Genomic DNA, 27,880 nt, shown 5'->3' with positions numbered 1-27,880 from the left:
GGACTGGCAATGTCCCAGATGCAGGGCTAAAAGAAGCAATATGCTAACTCTGGCTAGGGTAGGGGGCGGTACTGGAAGACATCAGAGGAAGCGGGATTTGATGTCGGGATAAATAGGGATTCAGAATTTGAGGGTCAGTGTACAAGGAGGTCATTTCAGAGCACTGCAACATGACAAGTGTGGAGATGATGTGGCCACAGTATTGCTGGGTATCAGTGTATAGCCCATATGATCGTCCCATATCTGGATCTCACTCTTACCCCCTAAGTTCTCAACAATAAGGCTGACTCAGAACAGAGGGCAATGCATTTTTTCAGGGAAATTGTCAGTGCCAGCCATCAGGCCTATGTGTCTGTGAGCAAAGGCGCTTTGTTGTGATGTGACAATGCTTCTGCTGGGGGGGCAGCATGAGGGAGCTGCTTAGCCAATGGGATGATTGTTATTTGTGAGAAGCCAGGAGCTCTGCCCCTGGTACATCTCAGCCATGGTACACTTTGGAACCATATGGCTTTTTCTTATATCTAGGCTCAGGCCCTGAGGCTATGATACTTGACCAAAAAATACTTTAAGTCAGGAGACATTTTTCCTTCTTAAGTTACATCATCTCTTTCTTTTAAAAATTCATTTATTTAAGCAAACTCTACACCCAACATGGGGTTCGAACTCATGACCCTGAGGTTCAGTCGCGTGCTCCACTGAATGAGCCAGGCATCTTAAGTCATATCATCTTGAGAGACACCATGATGTAAAAGACAGATATGGAGCTTATGTTCTGCTCCCCTCAGTCCTTGCTTATACTCATGGTGGACATTTCTAACCAATCTTGACATTCTTCCCGGCCATGCCTGGACATGGTTTCAACATTCTCAACCACTCTCCTTTTCATGAGCCAAATTTTCACAAAGAAGTGACAACCAGTAAATTCACAAGAGGATGTGAAATATGCATTTTCCATAGAACATCTTCAAGGAGACTGGTATCGAAAAGCATCTGGTTCATGTAAAATTTATCTTTCAATCAGAGGATAAAGATTATCCTAAATCTATAGTCTCAAACCAGCTGAGAGTCTGGGCCATTGTGTTTAATGAGGGCAGATTAGTGCTATATCACAGGTCTTTTCCCAGTGGTAAGGTCATACTGGCATCTTTTTTCAGGGAATATATAATTTTTCTTATCAAAGTTCAGTTTTGACTGTAACAATTAGTGGAACAGGAGAGAGCTCAGTGAAGGGAAAATTGGATGTTACTGCTCTCTATCAGCTACATTAGGCACAATGTGGCAAGGGGATCTGATTAGCTAAGTGTTTCTCTGCAAACAAACGTTCTGGAGTCCTAGTCCAGAAGAAGTCTGTTTCTTCATCTTTAGCCATTTGCCTTCGCATGGACTCAAGGAGGTATGGCTATTGGACTGTTACTGGAAGTATTTTGGGGGTGGGAGAGAGAACCTTCTCTTTTATACTATATATGCATTTCATTGCTTATTTTAAAGCAAGGATATATCAGATTGACAATTAAATTTTTTTTCAATGGGTGCTTACCTACAATTGATATAATAACTAACAAATCACAATGGTACTAGCTTGCAAGGCTTTACAGAAACTTTTTAGTGTGACACTGAGATACAGCCCTAATCCCCGATCAGCCAGCCCTTGAGGACACCCGGACACTGAGACTAGTAGAAAAGACTGGGAGACAATGCATATATATCTGGATGGGATTCTTCTTTGGATATATCATGTACTCCATTACACAGATGTTGAAACATTTAGAGCAAAAGTTTGGAAAACAAGTTCTCATTTTCAGGTTGGGTCAGTTTTTTCCTTTCACAAGTATTGGCGTCCTTTCTAAACAAGTGTGAGAGACATGGTGAATCTTCTTTCAAACCCAGGCTCTGACCAGGAGGCCTCATCATTGTTCAACTCGAGAAAAGTTTGAATAACCCTGTGTTACTGCCAACTGGAAGTTAAAGTGGAATAATTGCTATACCGGCTACAGAATTCCAGAATTCTGCTCTGGAGAGAAAGGCTCTTAGGTGTAGATCATCAATAAACCTTTCAACTGTTTCAACTTGAATGTCAATGGTAGATAAACTCAGCTTTACATTTTCCTCTTATGGGCTCTGAACTTAAATGCAAGGTGTTCTGGAATCAAAACAAGGGTTTCTGAAAGGTTTGTATTCTGAAGTGCCAGCCAGCAGAACCCCTCAGCCCGCTAACTCAATAACCAAAGGGCCAATTACTTTTAGGACTAGGCAACAAAGATGTTTATTATACGGGTATTCTACAATCAGAAAAAGAAAAAAAAATGGATGAGATTTTGTCAGTTTTTGAAACATGGCAACAGCTGATCCATCAGCTGCAACTCTACAAACATAGGAGAGGTCCCTGATTTTCCTGATAAACAAAAGAATTATCATTTGCCATAGATGCTAACAGTATCCAGAGTAGGAAGAATATGCAATGATCCCCAAAGAGGTTAAAGTAATTTAACAACAACCCCCAAATCCACTATAATGCCCTTAGATTCCAGAGGCGATACAGGAATGCAGTGTTTGTGATATGGAGCAATGACGTCCCCATGTCATATCATGTTTCTTTGACAAAGTGCAATCCCGCTTCTAAAACCTTTCCACACCTGATGACAGGCATCATTCATAGAGAATGTCTACTTAAGTCAGGTCTTCAGTAATAATAATAATATAACAAACCATCAGGTGTGCATTTTTTGCCCAATAAATCAGCAGTTATATGGGAATAGACATAGTAGTGTTTAATAATTTACTTGCCCTACACTTTCAGTAACAAGTACAGTGTACAATTTCATCTCTCAATGAATGATCCTTTCTAGGTTTGACTCCTTTGTCTTGATTGGAATATTTACTCAGACATCTACATTAGAAAGTCTCTCAAACAATTTGTGGACCGAGGCAGGTGAGGCTAAAATTGCATTTTGTATATCAAAATTGAAAATACTCACATCTTATGACATAGTACTTCCATTGTTGGAAACACAATGTATCCTTTAGGCATACTTGCAAAAATATACCATACTGTATGTTTTGTAGTACAGAGAAGATGGCTAGAACAAAATCTAAAAGCCCACTGATATAGGAAGGGTTAAATAAATGACAACGAACACAATACAACTACTAAGTGTGCCAGGCACATCTGCCCGAAATGCTGACGTAAAAAAGCTCCAAGATACAAGATAGTTAAGTAAGAAATATAAGGAGAAAAATATTCTGTATGGGGCGCCTTGGGTGGCTCCGTTGGTTGGCAACTGCCTTCGGCTCAGGTCATGATCCTGGAGTTTGGGCTCCCAGCTCCATGGGAAGTCTCCTTTTCCCTCTGACCTTCTCCCCTCTCATGCTCTCTCTCTCTCACTCTCTCTCAGGTAGATGGATAAAATCTTAAAAAAAAAAAATCTGTATGGAATGACTCAACCAGTGTACGTTTTGAAAAGCTTTTATGGCTATAAAATATATATGATGGCTATAAAAATACTTATGGGAAAAACTCTTCAAACTGTTAATGATGATTCTTCATCAAATTTTGTTTTCCAATAGTCAGGTCTTGCTCTTTCTCAGAAGCTATTAGAAACCTACTCTTTAGTGCCCATTTCTAATATTTATAATCTAATGCTAAATAAACCTTTTTTTTTCCTGAATAAAAAAAGATATGTTAAAGTCTAAATGTTGCTTAGATAATGACTGCTTTGCTTCTGAGAGGCCAGACATATTCAATGGAGTTTTTGGGCTAGAGGGGACTCACATGGCCAATAACAATCATGAAGAAGACCAGCAATAAATCATTTAAAACTGGGTGCCTGGGTGCTCAGTGGGTTAAGCCTCTGCCTTTGACTCAGGTCATGATCTCAGGGTCCTGGGATCAAGCCCCGCATCCGGCTCTCTGCACGGCAGGGAGCCTGCTTCCTCCTCTCTCTCTGCCTGCCTCTCTGCCTACTTGTGATCTCTGTCAAATAAATAAATAAAATCTTTAAAAAAATCATTTAAAACTGAGTAGAAGTACTGAGTAGAAAAGCTGAACCTAGTTTAGAAAAGGAGGGGGAGGATACACATGGCCTTGGTGGAGAACTATTACGTTTTGAAGCACGGAGTAGTTTCCACCGCGTTTCTGGTGATGGTACCTAATTGTTAAATAGTATCACAGCTAATATTATTCATGAGCTCCTAATTAAAATGTTAACATGTGGCAGTGCGGAATCCATCAGAGCTGAAGGCTTCACGGAAGCAGCTGTAGGTGAGGAAAGTCTTGTGGAGACTACAGAGAGGGTATCTTAGTGGGGAACAAACTTCCCTGACAAACAGAAGGTAGGCAAGCCCTCCAGGACTGCTCTCTCCATTCACCAGAAATCCCCCCGCTCAGTCAGAAAGCATCAATCTCAAACAGATGTCCTTATTTAATGTTTGAGGGGATGGGTTGACTACAATTCACTTTCTGATGTATCAGTTTATTTTCTTAACTTGTGAATCTAAGCATTAAAAAAAAAAAAAAAAAAAAAAAAAAAAAAAAAAAAGGAAAAGCCCAGTAGGTCTAAATATTGCTTAGATAATACCGTGGGGTACAGTCTTCGCATCTGGAGAATGCAACTTGGCTATCCTTGCAATCTGGAGTTTGCAATCCAGGCATCTGACAAGGCAAAGAAATGCTGGCTCATGTTTAAAAAAAATCACCTGATAAAAACCAGCCTGGCAGAGTGGGGAGGCAAAGGGGGGAGCGGAGATTATAAAATAATAATAGTAAGGACAATTGGTACCATAATAGATCTCATTAGAATTTCCCCAGAGAAACATAACACCTGGCTATAGAACTCATAACATTTTAATTTGAATCTGAAATTTTAAGATTGCTCTGTGCCTCATAATATAGGATTTTCTTTCACTATTATTTGAGCTACTATTATTATGTTTTGATCTGAGATAGAGGAATTTCTAGTAACCTTAGCCCCATCAGGGCCAGAGTGGAAGGCGGCCACACAATACTAGCTTCAATTCTTGCTGGCAAGTACTTGACCCTGTGAAAACATTGTGCTAGAGGCTGGCATAGTATTGCACATTTGAAGAACTTTGTTGAGCTCCTCCATCATGAAATGTGAGTTTTATAACTTCATGGAGCACCCCTATCCTGGTTATAGAGCAAAAGATGTAGGCACAGGAAGGGCAAGGGACTGGCCCAAGGTCACCCAGTTACTAAGAACCAGAATCATCTGACTACAGCCCCTGTGCTTTTACCGGACTCCCTACCAGGCTTTCATTTAGCATAATGGTTCTCAACCTGACTGTATATTACAATCACCAAAAATGGCTAAAACAATTCTAATGTCTAGGATCTATCTCCAATGAACTGGTTCAGAACCTTGGATATGGAGGCATGAATGGGTCTGAGTTAGGGACTTTCTGGAGACTTCACCTTCCAAGACACCTTCCTGACTGTTCCCCTCCCTCACCCATCATTCCTACTTCACGAACCTTTGGATGAAGCTGTTGAAGTAGCTGATGAAGAAAGTTACTTATCTATGCATTGGTGCTGTGCTAGGTGAGAATCCTTGTCCTTGAATTTTAAATCTTTTGTTCTGCTAAATTCCATAAAATTAATGTCTTTTGATGGGTACGTTTTCTGCCTTTGCCTTTTTTTTATTCAACTGCTGATGGGGGTGTCGTCTAATGCATTCCAGGACAAGTGGAGACCAGCCGACAACTTTCAGCTACATTGGAAAGAAAAATGTGCTGGTTTCCGGACTTTTACAGTGGGAACAAAGACATAAAGTAGTACCAGTAGTGAACCCAATTAAGTAGCGCAGAAAATTAAAATAGGTGAGTTAGTTGTATGAACTAAAGGAAACCCAAAATTAAATGTGGGCAGTAGCAAAGATTAATATTGAAGCCAAAAGTGGATGAAGCTGCTGTGGTTAGTCATCTTGTTTCTATAAAAAATTTTCTTCCTTTGAAAAGACTCTTAATCCTTTTTGGAATTACAAACTTATTAGGACTCTGATAATTCCAGTGCTAAGATTAATAGCATTGCCCCACTAACTCCACTGCAGTCTTAACTAGGTTTCATAGGCACATGAGGAAACCAAACTTCTTTTTTCCTGAGGGACGATAAATGAAAATTTCACTGGGAGAGCACTTGAATCGAAATACAACATTATCTGTAGTAAAAATAAAGGAAATTTCTTTAAAAACAAGGTCCAGAGGCCCTGTAGAGGGGCGCTCCCACACACTACTCCCTGTGATAAGAAGCATATCTGGCATTCTCCAACCCCAACAGGAAGATGTTGACTTTACATTTTCAAGCAGGAAGAAGGAAGAATTTCTCTGGGTCTAGCAACAGCCCAGCCAATGGGAAGCCGCCACACTCAGTCAATGAGAGGCCATAACAGCCCCTCCCAGCTTCCTCTTTTCCCCTGTGAAAGTAAGCCCCCTCCACTATCTGGACTTGCCAATGGTTTGGGTGTCCTGAACTGCAATTTTGTTATTCCTGAATAAACTCATTTTGCTGGTAAAATAGCTGGCTCTTTTATCTTTCTAAGGTCAAAACTGTAAAAACTGTAAAAAACCAACCCAACCCCAAAACAAATAAAATGAAAAGGGAGGTAGGGAGGGAGGTAAGAAAGAAAGGGGAGAGGGGGAAGAAAGGAAAAGAGAAAAAATGATCACAACTCTCGGTTTTCCACACCCTTAAATTTAGGGACTGGAAATGTTCTTTAGGATTTCAACCCTAAACTTCTGTGGGCTCATTCGTGGAAGAACTCCAAGAAAGGGAGGAAATACAAGTCATAAAAGTTGCTGCTCTGTATACGCCCAGTTCATTCCTTTGGGCTTATTGATCTAAAAATCCATTAGATAAAGTTTTACAACTTTCTAAGCAGCACATTGACTGTTAATTTTCATGTTGTTCACACAATTGAATTACTCTAATCACAAGACATACCAAAGAAAGTTAATTTAAACATTATTCATTTTACAAGTATTTACTAATTATGAATCCCTGTGAGGTGGAAGGCCCTGAGCCAAATCTCACTCCTATCAGAGTTTCTTCTTCTTCTTCTTCTTTTTTTTTAAAGATTTTATTTACTTATTTGATAGAGAGAGATCACAAGTAGGCAGAGAGGCAGGCAGAGGAGAGGAGGAAGCAAGCTCCCCGCCGAGCAGAGAGTAAGATGCAGGGCTCGATGCCAGGACCCTGAGATCAAGGCAGAGGCTTAACCCACTGAGCCACCCAGGTGCCCCCAGTTTCATTTTTAAAGAGATCATTCAAGGGGTGGCTGGGTGGTTCTGTCACACTTCAGCTCAGGTCATGATCTCAGAGTCCTGGGATAGAACCCTGTTTGGGCTCCCTGCTGAGTGGGGAGTCTGCTTCTTTCTCTGCCTCTCCCCCTGCTTGTGCTTGCAACCGCTCTCTCCCTCTACTTCTCTCAAATAAATAAAATCCTAAAAAAAAAAAAAAAAAAAAAAAAAAAAGAGAGAGAGATCACTCAGATACCACCACTGAACAGAGATCATATGAAAAGAAAAGATATTCCTTTCTAAATTATCTTTTGTTAATATTTTTTTAAAAGACAGGCTTATACAGACCTCCAGGGGAATGTCTGGGGAATTTCCCAGAGGATTACAGGGCCTGAAACAGTTGGCTAGCTCATTGTCAGGTGAACTCTATGTGATAAGGACTCTGAGAGTCAGTCTCCCCACCACCCGAATTCTTTGCATCAGAAATACGGAAGTTCTCCAATGAGATCAATTCACCACCAGCATTATGAAGTTAGAGGGATTGGACAGACAGACAGATGCAGACTGAAGATCTTCGAAGATGGCTACTAATCGCTAGAACACCTAGTTGTTAGCAGCTAGCTAGTGAGCTCAGAACATTAACTCTGCCACTAAAAAGTGACAGCTGTAAAAATCCTTTGTACTGTTGTTCATGGAAATTGTTGGGCATTGGTGTTGCAGGTGAAACTCAATATTAAACTCTTCTGCTGAAAAGTTGGTGCCCAGATGGGCCACCCTTGAGCTCTGTTGTGTTGGCAGCGTCTACGTTGCAGAGTTCTTCTCCCTCAGAAGAAACCCTCAGCAGTACTTAACAGTCCCTAAACTTGTGGCCAATTCAGAATCTCCCATTCTAGAATCGCCAAGATGCTGACATGGCTTCCCTGACATTTATGAACATCCCAACGGTCTTTTCTGAGAGTCTCCCACCTCTAGTTCATGAATTTCTATTTACTCAAGGAAGCCTGAGAATTGGGGCGCCTAGGTGGCTCAGTCGGCTAAGCATCTGCCTTCGCTCAGGTCATGATCTCAGGGTTGTGGGATGAAGCCCTGCATCTAGCTTCCTGCTCAGAGGGGTGTCTGCTTCTCCCTCTACCTCTGCTCCTCCCCATGCTCATGCTTTCTCTCTCTCATGCTCTCAGATAAATAAATAAAATCTTTGGGGGTGCCTGGGTGGCTCAGTGGGTTAAGCCTCTGCCTTCGGCTCAGGTCATGATCTCAAGGTCCTGGGATCGAGCCCCGCATCAGGCTCTCTGCTCAGTGGGGAGCCTGCTTCCCCCCATCTCTCTGCCTGCCTCTCTGCCTAACTTGTGATCTCTCTCTCTCTCTGTGTCAAATAAATAAATAAAAAATCTTTTAAATAAATACAATCTTAAAAAAAAAAAAAAAAAAGAAGTCTGGGAATCTGAGAATTTCCCCTCTCCTACACTTCAACAGCCAAACCAAAGTCTCCATAGTCCAGCACAACAAGGTATTAGGAACTCATGGCCCCAATTTAATCACAAAATAATTTTAGAAACAGAAAGCATAGCACAGATAAGCACATTTTTATACATTTGTGTATACCATGTCTAATCAGAGAAGAAAAATTCACTTTGTTCCTTAATTTTTCTATAGATCTTGGCTTGCTTTCCATTTCCATTTTTCCTATTAATCCAAATTTCTCTGTGGAGAACAAAGGAACCATTGCTACATGTAAAAACATAGATAATTCTCACTAATATAGTGAATTAAAGGATCCAGACACACAGAGTACAAATTGTACACTGTTTATATGAAGTTCAAATACAGGTAAAACTGATCTGATTTCTATCAGACTAGCAGTTACTTTTGGGGAAATAATAATTGCGAAGGGGCACAGAGAGAAGCTTGTGGTGCGGATCATGATTTTCATCCAAGAGGGGCCTATAGAAGTGAGTTAACTTTGTTTTTAAAAAAAAAAAAATCATTGTTTTGAGTTATTTCCTTGGGATAGATTCTCAGCAGTAGAATTGCTGAGTTAAAGGGCTGGCTAAGAACGTTTTTCGTCAAATTCTCGGTCAGATCACGTTGAATTTGAGGCATGATGGGACATCCAAAGAAGAAACTGCAGATTGAGATGAAATAGGGACTCAAGAAATATGTCAGACCATATGTGTGTGGGAGAGGAGGGATGTGGAGTGGGAGAAGCTAGAGTCATGGAGACATTTTGGTGACAGGAAATCCTAACAGAACCATGAGCTGCCATCCGTGGCGTCCACAGCTCTGTGGAGATGACGTTAGGTCGACCAGGAAGATGATTGAGAAAAGATGCCCTCATAAAAGGTTACCAGGACACCGATGTTGTTTCAGGTGCAAGAACCCAGGTAACAGTCCATGGAGCTGAATAAAATGGCTATAAAAAGGTCAGAGACAAACTAAGAAATGCATGAGTAAGAATCAAGTATGCCATAATTGACTGGAGTCACAGTCCAATGCTCTCCAGAGTTTCTCATGCACTGAACTTCTTAACTACTGAACATCTCACCAGAATCTCTAATTACTTAACAGGGATTGTCAGCGTCGGTGGTCTCTGGATTTAGGGGTCGGGGAGAGTGTAGTGTTCAAGAGGCACATAAGATGACTGAAATTATATGAGAATTTTAATTACAGTGAACCATGGAGTGTTGTAAAAATGAAGATTTCCAGGCTCCAATTTAATAGCTTTGGGGGAAGACCCAGAAATGGAATTTTTTAATAGACATTCCAAGTGTTTTGATGCAAATGGCCCACAGGTTTCAGTTTGAGAAACTCAGCGAAGTTTCTCCTCCTTCCCTGTCTTGTAAAATCATTTTCCACCCCCCTCTTTTTTTTCCATATCCCCGTTTTATGGAGGTCACAAAGACTGTCTGGAGTTGGTCCCTTTAATTTTGACCTTGCTAGTTAAGTACACATGGGTATTGAGCAAAGAACATGGGTTACAGGTCAGACCAACTAATTATGATCCTGTTACCTATAAACTGTGCTTGTGGGTAAATACCTGTGGGTCAATTTCTTAATCATTAAGCATTAGTTCCTTCATCTGCCAGTAGGGACATAGGCACATTTTACATAGAGGTGGATCATGACAATTTGAAATATTGGTATATACAATATTAATAAGAACACCTGTGACATGTAAAATCTGAAGGAATATACATGTTCTACATCTAAAATATACTCAAGGACGACATGATTTCAAAGCTGATGGCCAAATGGATATACACTATAATATTGCCACGTGAGAGCAGCACATCAGTAGGAAACAGAAATACCATCGCTGGTCAACGTCCTCTGAACTATGCTGTTCTTCAGGTGCCTCAGAAGTCCTGGGTGTGATTTTTGGGGACTACTACTGAGCTGTAACTTTAACCACCACTGCTGATGAATTATAACAATGCCATCCAAGTAATCATTAAGGTGGGGGTAGAATGGAGAAACATGAGTCAGCAACCAAGAACTTTGGAATGAAGAAACACAACGTAAACACAATTACATAAACACAATGTAACACAAAAGTTACTATTAGGAATGTACTTATTGTTGTGTTTAAAATCATTCCTATGGGGAAGGCTCCTGGCTGGTTCAGTAGGTAGAACACACAACTATTCATGTCAGAGTTTTGAGTTCAAGCCCCATTTCGGGCATACAGCTTAATTAAAAATAAATAAATACGAGTATTACCTATTTTTCTTAAAAAGGATTTTATTTTGTGATTTTTTTTTTTAAAAAAAATAGTTTATTCTGTTATGTTAGTCACCATACAGTACGTCATTAGTTTTTGACGTAGTCGGCCAAGATTCATTATTCACATATAACACCCAGTTAAAAAAGACTTAAAAAATTAAAATTATTCCTATGGGAAAACAGATTTTGAATTATGAAAGTTCTGAAATACTTGAATATTTTGAAATTTTCAAGAAACTCTGTCAAAAAATGGGACACCCTTATAGTAGTACTTCCTTCATAGGTCTGTTGTGAGGATAGTATAGATAAAGCAACTAGTATCTGTCATCTAAATTTGTTATTAGGTTTGAAAATTTAGAACAGAACCTAGGATTTCTTCTCTATTGTCAAGGGAGAGAACATGTTCACTTTAAATCAGAGTAATCCAAAATGTTTTTGGAAAATGAAGAGTTTTAAGGATAAACTTTTTCCATTTAATATTGAGAACTACTTCCTGTCCCTCTCCTTTCACAAAAATTTTCATCGACAACTTAACAAGTCCCAATGAAGTCTGGTTGAAATCCTTAGCTCTTATATTACTATAAAGCCCAAGAGTGGATAATAAGTCTGATTTTTTCTCTCTTTTATTTTTTGTGGTTTTGATAAGATAGTCGTTTATTTCGTACTCTGTTAAAGCAAACAGACCACTCTGAGAAAACTGCTCCCTTAGAAATTTTTTTTAAATAATCAGTCGCTATTCTTGTACCTTGGCTCATATTTCTTTCCTACTACAAGACCAGGGTTATCTGAACAGCCTGAAAACTTGGCAGTTAGAAAGAGTAATTATTCTCCCTTCTGGACTTGCTCCAATTCAGGAAACAATAAAAGACTTCCGGTGGTTTGCAACCCCAGCTGTCTCTGACACTCGTCTTCATTCTATTAAAAACTACTGAATGAGTCTGTAGTGTGCACCTGCTGTTAAGGTCACATCAGAGAAACTTATCCTTTCCCTTGTTTGTATAGTTACTTAAGCTGCATTAAGAAATAATCATTTAAAATTTATAGTGGGGTGAAGGAGGAGTTAATATTTTTTCTGTCTCTTTGAATAAAGATTCCAGATACATGGCTTAATTTTTTTTGAAGGGTTTAAAATTATAGATCTATTTAGAATTTGTAAAACATCTCACAACCTTTGCCTAGAAGCATTTAAAGCTACAAGAAATAATAGATTGCCAGGCCAACATGACCCTGACCCTAGGTTCAGAAGCAACATGACCCTTGACCCTAGGTTCAGAAGCAGTTTTTGTTTTTTTTTGTTTTTTCATTTTGTTTATGGTCCATTTGCTGTGCAGAAGTTTTTTAGTTTGATATAGTCCCATTGGTTATTTTTTGTTTTTGTTGTTTTTGCTTTTGGTTTCAGATCCAAAAAAATGACTGCCAAGACCAATGTCAAAGAGCTTACTACCTATGTTCTCTTGCATGAGTTTTATGATTTCAGATCTTACATTTAAGTATTTAATCCATTTTGAGTTAATTTTTGTGTATGGTGTAAGATAGCTGTCCAATTTCATTCTTTTGAATTTGGCTATCTAGTTTTTCCAGGACCATTTATTGAAGAGACTATGCTTTTCCCATTGTATATTCTCAGCTCCTCTGTCACAAATTAATTGACCAAATGTGTGTGGGTTTCTTTCTGGGCTCTCTACTCTGTGTACTGACCTATGTGTCTGTTTTTATGCCAATATCATATTGTTTTGGTTACTATAGCTTTGTAATATGTCTATAATGATGCTTCCAACTTCATTCCTTTCTCAAGACTTCTCTTGTTATTTGAACACCTGCTAGGTTCCATACAAATTTTAGGATTATTTGATCTAGCTCTGGAAAAATGCTCTTAGAATTTTGATGGGGATGGCATTGAATCTGTAGGTGGTTTGGGGGATGCTACAACAATATTAAGTCTTTCGGTCCAGGAGCACAAATTATCTTTCCATTTACTTGCATCTTTAACTTTTTTATTTTTATCAATATCTTTAGATTTTAGCGTGTAGGTCTTTATTCTCTTTGGTTAAACTTATTCCTAAACAGTTCATTCATTTTGATGCAATTGTAAATGGGATTTTCCCCCTACTTTCTCTGTCTGCTAGTTCATTATAAGTGTGTAAAAACATAATATATGTTTGTATATCAACTTTGTATCTTGCAAATTTACTGTACTCATTTATTATTTCTAACAGGCTTTTGGTAGATACTTTAGGGTTTTCTATATGCAATATCAAGTCATCTGCAAAGCATGACAGTTTTACTTCTTCCTCTATGATCTGGATGTCTTTTCTTTCTTTTTCTTGCCTAATTGCTCTGTCTATGACTTCTAGTACTATACTGAATGAAAGTGGCAAAAGTGGGCATCCTTGTCTTGTTCCTGCTCTTAGAGGAAAAGTTTCCATCTTTCATCACTGAGTATAATGTGATCTGTGGGCTTGCCATATATGGTCTTAATATTATGTTGAGGTATGTTCCCGCTATGCCCACTTTGCTAAGAATTTTTAAACATAAGTGGATGTTGAATTTTGTCAAATACTTTTTCTTGCAGCTTAAAATGATCAAATGATTTTTATCCTTCTTTTAGTTAATGTTATGTATCATGTTCACTTGAGGATGTTGAAACATCCTTGCATCCCTTGAGTACATTCCTCTTAATCATGATGCTTTAAAATCAGCAGATGAGCCTCTCAATCAGCTGTTTCTGCCTTGGGCCGTGGGATGGGGAAGTCCAAGCATACAAGCCCTTAAGAGCCACTTGTCAGGTTGATAGATCCCTGCAGGTCTTGTGCACTCAAACCTCATTTTCAAAGCTAGATGTTTTGGGACCTTACCTCCCAGGTGCATGTCTTAAAAGTTGGGATGTCTGATGTGGGGTACAAACCCTGCACTCCTCAGGGAAAAGCTCCAGGTTTTCAGTTGACCTCCCGATTATAGGTCATGGTGCCTAGGGCAAGGTTTATGGTGAGACTGTGCCTCAAGTCACTCTAACCAACTTCAATGTGGGCTTTTCTCCCATTTGCCTGATGTGTGGGACCCTCTCAGCTGGTTTTTAGAAATTTTTTTGGAGAAAACTGTTCCATATGTAGCTATAGATTTGGTGTACCCATGGGAGGAGATGGGTTTAGGATCTTCCTCTATTGCAATCTTGATCTGGAATCTGCCTTTTCTTCTAATGACTTCAAAACTTACCCTAGTTCTGCTCTGTGAACTTAAGGATCAAAGTCCTTAGGAGCGCAATAAATTACATACACATCCTACAGATGTCAATCAGCAGATTAGAGGACAACACTCAAGTACATTTCCTTCACTCCTAGGTGTGATTAAAAATGGGTTTGGTCTCAGCCAAAACATACGAGGTGGCAAGAAGCATTACAAGATATAAAGATAAAATCTTCTGAGCCAGGCTTTCTGTTCAAGATTGTAGAAGTTCTAGAGTTTAAATACGTTCTTTTTAAAGGCAGAATTAGGTGTTCTTCTCAGATCTTCTCATCTAAGTTCTCCAGTCTCGCCCTTTTGATTTTTTTTTTGTACCAACCTAGTGGAACTCCAGTTTAAAGCCAAACCCTTACAGAAAGCCCAAATTACTACCTCCCAAACAAGACAACTCTAAGTAGCTAATGATTCATAATTTCAAATTCTAGACATTTATGGAAAGTTGTATTGAAGATTTCTGCTCCGGCTCTGGGTTAAAACAAATACCTAGGAAGAGCGAGCAATCTCTCTTGGCCACTTCAATTACCCTGCACATCCTCTCTAGGTCTGTGACGCTTATCCATGTCCTGGAATGAAAAAAATTTAAAAAGGCCACCTGTCTTATAGCAGTAGTAATGAAATGAAAGGAAGAAAAGTAAACCACTGCTTTATTATGCTTTTAGGGAAATGCTGCGTGTGAACGATGAAGTATTTTAATTATATAGATTTGATTCCAAATCCTAGGGCTCTGCAAACTGTAAGAACTATCATGGGTGAGGATGCAGTGAGGCTCGCTTGGGTAGCTCAGACTCCTGCCAACATGACAATTTAGCATAAATGATGATAAGAAGAGATCAAACAACCCCACTAATTTTCACCCACAAATGCTTTGAAAAAATAGTAGGGAAAAGTTGGGAGGAGACCTCGCTACCATTTAAACCACTGGGAGCCCCGACTAATAGAACTGCTGTTTTCAAGGGAGGAACCCAGGCTGTCTATTTCACAGGCAAAATCAAGTGAGAGCTAGGCCACCTGTCAGGTTCACAGCACCATCAGAAACAGCAGCTACTATCTGGAGTTCTGGGTTGAAATCCAGAGGAGAAAAGCTGATAGCTTTCAAGAAAGAACTGCCAATACTTTTAAGATTGAAGTCAGAAGAGGCTTGCAAAATAGTTGCTTCCTATTGGAGAGGCATTATATTTAGGAAGATAACTTTCTTTACCTAACCACAGTGGGTAATCCTAGTTAAGTGACCAATGTTTCTTTCTTTTTCTTTTTTAAAAGATTTTATTTATTTGACACAGAGAGAGAGGCAGTGAGAGAGGGAACACAAGCAGGGGGAGTAGGAGAACAAGATGCAGGCTTTTCGCTGAGCAGGGAGTCCAGCGTGGGGCTGGATCCCAGGACCCTGAGATCATGACCTGAGCTGAAGGCAACTGCTTAACAACGGAGTCACCCAGGCACCTCCCAATGTTTCTTTATTGAACCCTGATTTCATGTCTTTTCTACAGTTCTCAACTGTCCTTGAGGACATGTGGACCACGAAGGGAAGGAAGACTCAGCTCTCAGTATTTTCAGTTAATTCTCTGCTCAGAGATAAACTTCTAGTACTTTTGCAGGTCATTCCTTTTTCAGATTTCTTCAGCCAGTCTACCACTGTGGTTAAGTCAACTTAATAATGGCGGTGAGGAAATGGGCAAACTAAGTGAAGGGGACTAAGGGGTACAAACTTCAGTTATAAAATAAATAAATCACTGGGATGAAAAGTACAGCATAGAGAGTATAGTCAACAGCACTATACTAACTTTTTATGGTGACAGACTTTAGTCAGACTTTAGTCAGACTTGTCATAGTGATAACTGCCTGATATATGGAATTGTTGAACCATCAATTCTGAAACTAATATAACATTATGTGTCAACTATAATATTTAAACATTTTAAAAATTATCAATGTCAGCATCAACTGATGCATTCCAGATTATGAAATTAGGCAATTTATTATTTTTTTAAGATCTTATTTATTTGACAGAGAGACATAGCAAGAGAGGGAACACAAGCAGGGAGAGTGAGAAGGAGAAGCAGACTCCTGCTGAGCAGGGAGCCCGATATGGGGCTTGATCCCAGAACTGGGGATCATGACCTGAGCCAAAGGAAGACGCTTAATGACTGAACCACCCAGGTGCCCCTGCAATTAGGCAATTTCAAAAAGAGTTAGGTCTGAACATGTTTTAAAGGAATCAATTCATTCAAAACTTACAGTTTTTGTTTGGTTGGTTTTTTGTTTTGTTTTGTTTTTCACCCTGCTAACAGACACGATTGCTTAAAAATTTGTGAGGTAACATATGAAGTTTAAACATGGTAATTCTTAACTGAGTCTCAACTCAAAATAACCCTTAACAAATGCTTCAGGGGTTGTTTTACTTATATCCTAAATTACCATGCGATCTCTTCAAGAATGCTCATGTTATTTCTCACACAGTTTCAGAAAAGCTATCATATTCCAGCTATTTAAATACTAATTCATTTTGGCAAAATGATTTAAAATGTCTTACGTGTCAGCTGTTTCAAGTTGTTATAGCAGCAGTAATACAAACATATTACTGAAGTTTTATTTTTGTCCAAACTCAAATATATTAACTGGATTACAGAGAATTAAAATTACGATGAAAGAATCTCAAGCTTAGTGTTAAATTATAGAAAAGGAATGTGCCAAAATATTAACAATAAATATCTGTGTGTAGTGAGATTAAAGGCTTTCTCTGTGTGCTTCCCATAGTTTCAGTCTTACACAGAGAGACTTTTCACTTTTATAACTAGAAAAAGAAAGTATTTAATTAGAAAAGTACTACTGAATAGCGTTCCCAATTGTAAGTAGGCAAATGTTGTCAAGTGGACTGCCTTTCTGGCAGAAGGAGAGGCCATTCTTTACCCGTGCTTACATTAACCTCAGCTCTCTCCCTGCATTACAGTACTAATGGCCTGAGTTTTCTATAAACTTTTTATTTATTTATTTATTTGACAGACAGAGATCACAAGTAGGCAGAGAGGCAGGCAGAGAGAGAGAGAGGAGAAGCAGGCTTCCTGCTGAGCAGAGAGCCCGACATGGGGCTGGATCCCAGGACTCTGGGATCATGACCGGAGCCGAAGGCAGAGGCTTTAACCCACTGAGCCACCCAGGTGCCCCTCTAAAACTTTTTGTAATAAGATTTTATTTATTTATTTGAGAGAGAGAGAGCAGGAACAGTGGAAGGGGAGAGAGACATTTGGGTAAAGAATCTGAAGCAGACTCTGAGCCGAGCTCGGACCCTAAGAGGAGACTTGATCTCACAACTGTGAGTTCCCAACCTAAGCCCAAACCAAGAGTCAGATGTTTAACCAACTGAGCCACCCAGGCATCCCTAAACTTTCTACATTTATAACTTACTGCCATAAATCATAAGCTTATGTCTTATCTGGACTTAATCATTATGTAATGAGTAGAATTTTTTCCCCTTAATTTGGAAAGAAATAGATAAATTGGGCAAGTCTGGAGCCGCAGAGTGACCGGCAGGTCACTGCCCATCCTAAAGTCATGAGGAGACAGCCTGCCCACTGGTCAGAGCCCAAAGTGCCACCTGCAAAGCAGAGTGGCCTCTCTCCCTGGCTTCTTTTAAGTAAGTCCTTTTCACAGCAGTTTGGAATTCTCCCTCACAATGCACATTTTTATGTAAAAAAAAAAAAAAATGAGTAAAATATTCTGCATTTACTTACTTACTTACTATTCTCTTGGAAATAAAAATTGGTAGCTCCCGGATTCAAGGGAAAAGCAGAAAATTTTCTTGTTTCCCCCTTTGGAAAGAAACACTTTCCAAAAAAGGAAAGGAAAGTTACTAACAGCTGTCTACAAGGCCCTACCCTCTATTTATTTCCCTTTTTAATGAAAAAAAAATATATATATATTATATAATTTATATATGTAATATGTATTCTATATAATAAAAAATATAATATATAATACATATTATATATATAAATATTTAGTACCTATTTGGACCCTAAAGATGCAGCATAAGAGCAGACAAAAATTCCTGCCCTCGTGGCATTCATAGTTCAGTAGGAGGAGAATGAACAAGATTATAAAACATACAGTGCGCTAGAAGGTAGCAAGTGCCAAGGAGAAAAATAAATCAGGCAAGGGTGGTAAGGAGTGTGTGGTGGGGACTTTTGTGATTTTGGAGAGAGAGGCTGAAGAAGTTCTCACCAAGAAAGTAAAATTTGAGCCAAGACTCGAAGGAGATGAGGGAGAAACCATTGGCGTACCCGGACAAGGAGCATTCTGGGCAGAGGAGGGAAAGTGTGAGGACTCTGAGGAGCAGCCTAACTAGCACATTTAAGGAACAGCAAGAATGGGGGTGGGGGAGACGGGGAGAGGAGGAGAGGTCAGAGAATAACAAAGACCAGATTGTGCAGGGTTTTGCAGGCCTTTGGAAGGCCCCTGCAATTATATAACATCCAGCTCAAATTTCTTTCTTTTCTTTTTTTAAATTGAGATTTAATTGACATAAAGCATTATATTAGTTTTAGGTGTCCAAACCAAATAATTCAATATTTATACATATTGCAAAATGGTCACCACAATAAGTCTAGTTAATAGACATCAACAGAGTGACGATTTTTGTTCTTGTGCTGAGAGCTTTTAAGATCTATTCTCTTAGCAACTGTCAAATATGCAATACAGTACTATTAACTACAGTCACCACGCTGTACCTTACATCCCCGTGTTGTACGTATTTCATAACTGGCAATTTGTACCTTTCTGTCCTCTTGCCTACCTCCCTACTCCCTGCCTGTGGCAACCACCAATCTATTCTCTATGAGTTTGCAATTTTTTTAAGTCCACTAATATATCTTTCTCTCGCTGACATCTTCTTTACCCATTTATTCACTGATGGACACTTAAATTGCCTCCACATCTTGCTGCAATGAACATAGAGGTGAGTGTATCTTTTTAAGTTAATGTTTTCATTTCTTCCAGATAAATCCCTAGAAATGGAGTTGCTAGATCCATTCAGTATTTTTAGTTCGAATTTTTAAGAATGCTTCCTTCTGTTTTCCAAAATGGCTGTGCCAATTTACATTCCCACCAACAGTGCACAAGGGTTCCCCTTCTTCTGCATCCTTGCCAACACTTAGTGTTTCTCGTCTTTTCCAGATTTCCTACAATGTGCCTGTAGTTTCACTGATGGAGCCTCATGATACCAAGTGCAGACTGGACTGGGCGTGTCTGACACAGCTGACCCCAAGAAATCCGAAGGGTGAACAAGTGAAATGACTGAAAATGCCGAGTGCATGGGACTGGAGGAGTGGCCAAAGGTGAGACTTCTTTAAAAATCTGTTAATTCAGAAACTCTGCGCATGCCAAGGTGTTCCAGGAACAGCCAGACACAGTTTGGCCCCAAGAAACTCATATGGTCTCCCAGGAGGCACATCAAGAAGGCAGCATAGGGTCTGGTTAAATGAGGCATAGCAAAGAGTTTGGTGGAAGCTGAGATACGTTCAGAAGTGATATGTGCTAAGACTTCATAGAGCTGGCAGCCTAAGTCAAGACCAAGCGACTGTAATGTTTAAAGGGGGGAAAAATGGTGGAAGAATGAAGAAAGAGAAGGGGTTGTGAGGTGTCCAAATACATGAAATTAGCATGGGAAAAGTGTGTTTTTCTTGAATGGAAACATATGTTGGCTTGAGTGGAAAATGTATACAGGGCAGTGGTGAAAGGTGGGTCAGGGTAAGATCAGAATTTTTTTATGGACAGATTGATGTTTTAACCAATAAGCAAAGGAGTTTCAATAGGAAAATGGTATGGTGTGTAGAGCTGCTTTGGCAGAGAAAACTTTTGGGAGAGAGCCACTAGTGGCGGCAAATACTCAAGAAGAGCTGAAAGTCATGACAGGAGTGGCCACGGAGAGGTGTAGACAGCTACACCAGATATTTGAGAAGAATTATACAACCTAGTGACTGGTAAGACCTATTTGTATATTTTGAAAGAGTGAGAGATGTTCACTAAGAAAATGGTGACAAATTTTGAGATATTTTATGGGGTCAACAAAAGAGAAATCTGGTTTGAAGATCTGAAATTTGAGTGATGATTTGCCAGACATTTAGAAGGGTTACAGACAGGAGGGCAAGTTTCAGGTAAAAGGCAATGCTAAAAATAAAAACTTGTTAGGGCAAAGTTGGCAAATAATTATTGGTATTTTTCCTTTTCCTGTTTCATTGAGCCAACACAATCTCTCTCAGTGGGTATAAATAGAAGAGCCATTTCATCTCCCATTCAAGTTGGGACATTGTGAGAATGAGAGGGGAACTGTGAGTAATTACAGCGGGCTAAGGAGCAGAGAAGGAGGGCTGTCCAGAGCAAGTGAGGACGTACAGATTCCAGTTTATAAGCGCTCTCTTACTTTTTCAAGGTTGGGGAGCTGCCCATTCCTTATCTTTATTACTGCTCTTGTTTTCTCAAAAGGAGTCAAGTGATTCAATTAACGTCGCTTCACTGTCATTTGAGGCCACAGTGTATTCTGGCAAAGGACCCAGTTTTAGACACCTACACAACAAACACAATGCTAATGAAGTAATTTATGTCCTATAACTCCTCTCTATTGACACGCCTGGCACAGCTAATGAAGTGAGGAGGGGGAGGGCCTAAAGGGTGGGCGCGCCACGCGTGCATGCACGCGATGCTGTGCACACACGTGCTGAGGACGAACAGGCAGGGAAGTGTTCTCCTTATCCTGTAGAGGTGATTTGTTTGGTAGTTCCTTTGCAGCCAAATGTAGTTTAACAGAAGAGCAAAACTAATATTCAAATCGAGTCTGACTGTGGTGAGCATTCCAGCAGCTCTCAGGTAGGAAGGGACTCCAGTCCAACTCAAAATGCTAAAGAAAGCCGTTATCATTCAGACTTAACATTGTCATCTTCATTTAAGAACATGTTCACATGGTACCCTTCTTCAGGGAACAAAGTCTACTCTGGAAGTACCCTATAAAATGTAGGGGTGATTTTTCCTAGGGCAGTGGACTTTTTTGCCTTTACTGCCCATTAGGCTTCCTGCCTTAATAATTTATCAGGCTTTTTATTCCGCGTAGATGCTTCACATTTCTCTTGATGCAAACGGAAACAGGATGTATTTTGTTGGTGTTCTTTGACCTGACCTTTGAAACAACCACGTCATCTGGTTATTGTGTTATTTCTAGTCTCTGTGGTCTTATGTCTCAATGAACAGTTTATTTTTGAGAAAAATCTATTTGATTCTGCAAAAACTTTTCTATACCCTGCCTTCAAGAAGGAAGATTTTTCTACATATCTATTAGTTACAGTTTAAAAAAATGAGACAGAAGCTGTAATTTATAAATATGGCATCAGAAGCAAAGCATGCGATGATTTCTATGGTTCTTTGATAAAATGGCACAAAACCCAGAAAGGAAGAAAGGCACAAAGTATTGATCCATCTATATGAGACATATATATATATGGTCATATTTTACATTTTCAAACAGACTATACATAAAAACAAAACGCAAAACATTTTGACAAAATGATACGATGAACAAATGTTTAAATGAGCACTATTTGGCTTCAATCTGTTTATAAGTTGTTTATCAGACCATATATCTTTATACAATATAGAAATCCCAGATAATCTTTAAAGAGTCAAACAACAAATGGACGGAAAAGAAAGGTCCTAAAATTATACTTGCAACCATACATACATTCTTTTTTTTTTTTTTTAAAGATTTTATTTATTTATTTGACAGACAGAGATCTCAAATACGCAGAGAGGGAGGCAGAGAGAGAGGAAGGGAAGCAGGCTCCCTGCTGAGCAGAGAGCCTGATGCGGGGCTACATCCCAGGACCCTGGGATCATGACCTGAGATGAAGGCAGAGGCTTTAACCCACTGAGCCACCCAGGTGCCCCTATACATACATTCTTAACTCAAGATTATCATCAGAAAAGAGTAAACAAAAAATATTCTTAATTCTAACTATAAACTTGCCATTAGGGAGGGAGGGGAAATGTGTGGATCAACAGGGCAAAATTTGTGTTTGGATATAAGCTCTTTTATTTAATGTACACCAGCATTTCACCAGGATCTTATTAAGTACAGTTGCCAGCTTGTCTTTTGAAAAGTAGATTATTTTCATTATTTGCTTCCAACTTAAAAACAACAAAAAAACCCCACAAAAAACCCTGCCATCCATACTTTGTGTCAAACGCAATTATCTTTTTCTCACGATCTATTTGTGATGACATAAAAACCTTACAAAAAAAGAGTTGACTACTCCTTCGGACCCTCTCTGATTCCATCATTCTCTCTGCCTCCACAGAAGCGGAGATAATCATTAGCAGAAATTTTTTTTTGCTATTACTGCATTTATGTTAATAAATAAAATGTAGTGTTAATTTATGGGTTATGAAAGTTTCATACATGGCATCACAGTCCCATAATTATTCAGCAGATTGCTTTTTTTGCTACTCAGCATGTGTTTTCTAGAGCTATCTTTTCCTTTGTTACTTTGCCCTCCTTGGTGCCATTTAAAAATGTGAAATTTCTAACCTGTTACAATACAATAGGGGTTTTTCTCCTGTTACATTTATAGTTTATGGACCATTTCTTTTATATCATTACTATCACTGCAATCATTCTCTGTAATGTTCTTTGTGGATCAGGAGGGACCACTTTTGGCCACCACAGAACAAAATGCGAGACCAGAGTGCTTGAGTATAAATTGATTAAATTGATTAAGTTATTCTGAAATTTGTCATTTTCAATGTCCCATCATTATACAGGTCAGTGATGTATTTCCCCTTCAACAAGTTTTTTAGCTGTCCTATTTTCTCATCCAAATAGTTTCTGTTGGTTTTATTGTATATTTATTGCCTTAACAATACTATGAAGGTCGCTAATAATTCTCCAGGTATTAAACGTTGATCTGTGTGTAAAAAAATTCACAAGTAGATTTGATTAAATACCATTCATCTGCTGCTCTGCACTGTTCAACGTACTTTTCTAAATGTTTCTGGTGCTATCTTTAAAGACAGCACTTTGTTCTTGGAAATCTCAGGAAAGAAAGAAAAAGAATCATTTTTTTAAAATTATGCTTGAATTTACTTAAGCCAACACTTAAGCCAACACTGAAACTTAGTGGCAAAGTAAGAATACAGCCAGGAAATAAAAATGAGCCTCAGTGGGAAAAATGGCCAGTTAATAACAAGATGAGAATTCAGACTGCAAAGCATGGAAACTTTGGCTTTGTGCAAATAAAGCCTAACACAGTTGAAGCCAGAGTGAATCACCAGGAAACATGAGTAAGCAAATCTCGAGCAAGTGTGACATTGGCATCTAAAAATATGCAACACATCTGACTCTGATGTACACTGACGAGGCCCCCTGCTTTGACCTGTTCTGGGTCAGAGACCAGGAAGGCTCCTTGAAACTCCTGATGCTACCAGAGGGAAGAAAACGCTGCCAGACAGATACTGGGATAAAGGCTGCTTGAGTCAGAAACACACACATCTCTACCCCATCTAGTAGGATCTGGAGTCATTAAATAAATGTCTAGAAAATGCTTTACAAATCAACTATAGTAACCCAGACGAGATACCATAGCAACAGCATTTAATGACTCAGCAGTGTCGGAGAAGAATGGAGCAGAGGCACCTTGAAGCATCTGATGATTTTTGCCGGGAGAAACAATCTCATCTAAAGGGTTTACTAATTCCAAGTACCAGGATTTTTCTCAACATTGATCCTAAGGAAAGGTTCAAATATCTAGGGCCAAATGCCACACAGGACAAGCTCAACAAATAAGGAACTGCTTGTCCTGAGGTGGGGGGGATGTAGGTAGGGCTCTGTGTCCTTAGCCCGCTCATGTTCCTAAGGACTCACTGACACCAGATGCTGGGGGTTTGAATCTGGAAAGGGTGGGGCAGGGTGCCGGGTGATGGGTGATGAGGAGAAACTCCCAAGAAAACCGTGGAGAAATCATTCTTAAATAAAATGAACACACTGTAGTCCCGGTGGAAACTCAGTCATGATCATATTCTACTGACTCCATCCAAACTTATGACAGCTTTCAATAAGTTCACTGGTATATGGCTTGCATGAAGGCTACTATCATATATTCCATCAATATCCAAAAGTAAAGAGAGAGAAGAAAAATATTCTATAGGTAATTCTTGCCAAACTAGACAAAACCCCACACCACTTTCTAAAGTCGATTGGTCTGAAGACAGGGTTTTTTAAATTTTTGCTTAAGTACTTGGCATATCCAAATTAATTCCCATCTCAGTTGTCTTAGTTCATGAGTAAATACAGTGTGTGGCATTTGCAAATTAGTCAGAGTTGAGTCTCTGGCTCCCACAGAAAGCTAATGGGCAAGCTTGAGAAGTTGGAGAAAAGATATTATTTCTAAGTGGTAAAATACACACACGCACAAAATCACATTTTCAATGAATTAAAAAAATATCTTGCTGTTCCTCCCTTCCCTACATTTTTAATTCTTCTAACTCAAAATTTTGTTCTCTTTCTCTTTCCTTCTTTTTCCAAATAGAAATGCTGAAAGGCATCATTAGAGATTAACTTTTTCCTTGAGACACCTGAGTAGCTCAGTTGGTTAGCTCCCGCCTCATGATCTCATGCCAGGCTCTACCCTCAGCAGGGAGTCTGCTTATTCTTCTCCCTCTACTTCTCCCCTCAGCCCTGAGCTCACACTCTCTCTAAAATAAATAAATAAAATCTTCAAAAAAAAAAGATAACTTTTTCCTCAAATAGCAAAACACTTTAGTATTGGCAGGCTCTGTGAAACTTACATGTGAACAAAAATGAAAATGCTCTTTGTATTACAGAGAATCATGTCCTGATTCAGATTAAAATGGAAGAATTTTTTGGTGACAGATCCAAATCATTGAGTACTTCATATGTAGAACTTACAAAATGCACTGAATTAGAGGACAGCCAGTAGTAGCAAGCAAATGAGTGTTTGGATTCGGGGAATCCTGCTTAACGGAAATGTACAGATCTGGCATAATGGAAATGTACAGATTGTCAGAATTTATGAAAATCCTCTTCGTGCCCGACCATTTTTTAAAAAGATTTTATTTATTTAACAGAGAGAGATGACAAGTAGGCAGAGAGAGAGAGAGAGAGAGGAGGAAGCAGGCTCCCTGCCGAGCAGAAAGCCCGATTCGGGACTTGATCCCAGAACTCTGAGATCATGACCTGAGCCGAAGGCAGAGGCTTAACCCACTGAGCCACCAAGGCACCCAGTGCCTGATCATTTTTAATATGCCTTGAGTGACTAATGAGGCTTTTAATGATACCATCTATTTCCACTTAGTGGTGGAACAGTTAATATGTAGTGGGAAAAAATAAGAATGAATATTCATAAATATTAAAATAGTTATTTACTTGTAGGATATATACATCTACTTCCTCCACTCCCCTTACCTCAAGCCCAGTTATAAACTTGTGGGTCTTGACAAGCAGAACACAAATAGAGCAGGTGCCTTTGTTAGTGCTGTAGGTATTTTCTGGCACTTAGATGGATACCAGCTGTGTGCTAATTAATCTTGGGATGGCCTAGATCACCAAATACTACAAAGCTAGAAATGCTCCCTCAACTTCTAGGAATGTGTCTGAATGTTGGCTCCAAATGCCCCTGGAGATATGGGCCAGGTCCTAACAGCCTCTGTGATGTGTTCTAGTCAGGACAAAGTAAGAACTATTTGCATAAACATATGCCAGCAAGTCAGCTCCAGGCGATGGTGGTGAATGGTGCTTTTGGGGACACAGAGCTAACAGCATTCTCTGGTCTAATAATCCTGGACATAGACAGGGGTCCAGTATCCAGTCATGTGTTTTAGTGCCATTTTTTCATTAAATATCAGTACAGCATACCCAGCACATTTAAACCGTACTGTGCCATAGTTTACAGGTGTGGCTGTGCACGTAACCCTTCAGCTATATTTAAGCAACATCAATAATGGAATTGACACATCGCTTCTAGGCCTATGAGATTAACTGGATCATTGAATGAGCAGTTTGGACAAGAAAGGAGAGAGCCTGAAAAGAAGAGACTGAGCATAATATGGCAAGTTGGTTGCAATGAAGTCCTACTCTCTGGACATGGCTTTATTTTCTCTTCAATGGACTGAACAATCAAAAATATGGACTATAAAATGCTCAAGCATTGCTTCTTTCAGCCAAGTCTGATGAAATGCATGGATTGCATTGGGGAAAATGAAGAAAAACCTACCTGAAGACGGCAAGGGTCAGAGACCAGAGCACTAATGGCTTCCTCAGTTCAAACTTCGCCCGTTTGTTCATCAGGTGCCGACCACCAAAGATGAAGGCAGCATACAGAGCAGAAAACAGGAAAGATTTCTTCCTGCAACAGACAAAAACCCAGTATCTTAGAAAATAAAAATCTCTAAGCAGTTAATTTTTATTCATGAGAAATTTATATTTCCTAATTATTTGCAATTTTTTATTTTTATTTTATTTTGCAAGTTTCTCTTCATAAGTGCTGAGAGTGTGTTCTTGGGAATGTGCCCCTTCACTGAAGAAAGAATGTTTAAACATCCTTTTGATGACATGGCATTCCATGGAAACCTCCCTTGACAAATTATGTCAATCTAGATTAGACAACAGAAAGATCTGTGTCCTTTTGGAGCTCCATGACTTTAAAAATTTCAACAACATAGCATTAAGGTACAAAAAGAAAAACTTTCACTGAGGGATTTAAACACTAAAATCAAGCTACTTAGACTTAGGGCACCCCCAGTATGGATTCCTGAGATCTTCTCCACCAAAGGAGCAAGTATTAAGTTTGAATATGATCATTAATAATAGGGATAACTGGTAGACATCATACAATACAAAAGAAGAACATAGGTGGTACCTGAAGTACACTTGCCCTAGAGCTTGAACTTGAACCTAATCAAAATCGGATTTTACTACCTATCCTTGGGAAATATAAACTGTGTGACAGTTGTCTGTAGGACAACTGAACTTTCGTCTTCAATAAGTCAGGAGTATGGAATCTAAATACGAGACTCTTCTAGATTAAGGAGTGGCTTGAGAAACTATAATCAAAGGTAATAGGTAGACTTTGGAGGCTCTATATTTGAGCAAACTAAATGGAAAAAGACATTTTTAATAAAATGAGAAAGTTTTTATTCATAATTTAAAAAATACTTAGTTACTATTTATGGGTGAAATTACATGTCTTGGATTTGTTTAAAAATATTCTAGAAAAGAAATAAAACCAAGACAGTATTCAGGGTAAAGAGATAAAACCAGATTAACAAAAGGACGAAGGAATACAGGCTTTTTCTCTTTTTGTCAGGCTTAGGTGTAACTCTAGTCAGAAATGTCCAAGCAATATTAATTAGAATCTCTAGGTCCTGCTGGTTTACTACTGTACCAAGAAGTAAACAGTGTTATTGATAATACCAATAAGAACAAAAACAAAACCAACACGATTCTATACAACTGTGATTCAACAGAAAGTAACAGAGGTGCCTGGGTGGCTCAGTGGGCTAAAGCCTCTGCTTTCCACTCAGGTCATGATTCCAGGGTCCTGGGATCGAGCCCCGCATCGGGCTCTCTGCTCTGCAGGGAGTCTGCTTCCGCCCGCCCCCCTCGCCTGCCTCTCTG

At 39.2% G+C, this 27,880-nt stretch overlaps 1 protein-coding gene across 1 annotated transcript in view; it reads right to left on the bottom strand.

Moving 5' to 3' along the window:
• Positions 1-27,880, bottom strand: part of ELOVL6 (ELOVL fatty acid elongase 6) — a 119,593-nt gene that overhangs the window by 12,501 nt on the left and 79,212 nt on the right. Inside the window, exon 3 of the mRNA XM_044224256.1 lies at positions 26,478-26,609. Coding sequence (XP_044080191.1) covers positions 26,478-26,609 — 132 coding nt within the window. The remainder of the gene's footprint in view (positions 1-26,477; positions 26,610-27,880) is intronic.

Source organism: Neovison vison, chromosome 11 (assembly GCF_020171115.1).
Source record: "Neovison vison isolate M4711 chromosome 11, ASM_NN_V1, whole genome shotgun sequence".
Lineage (NCBI taxonomy): Eukaryota > Metazoa > Chordata > Mammalia > Carnivora > Mustelidae > Neogale > Neogale vison.
Note: the sequence above shows the minus strand (reverse complement) of the source record. Positions and strands in the feature narration are given on the sequence as shown.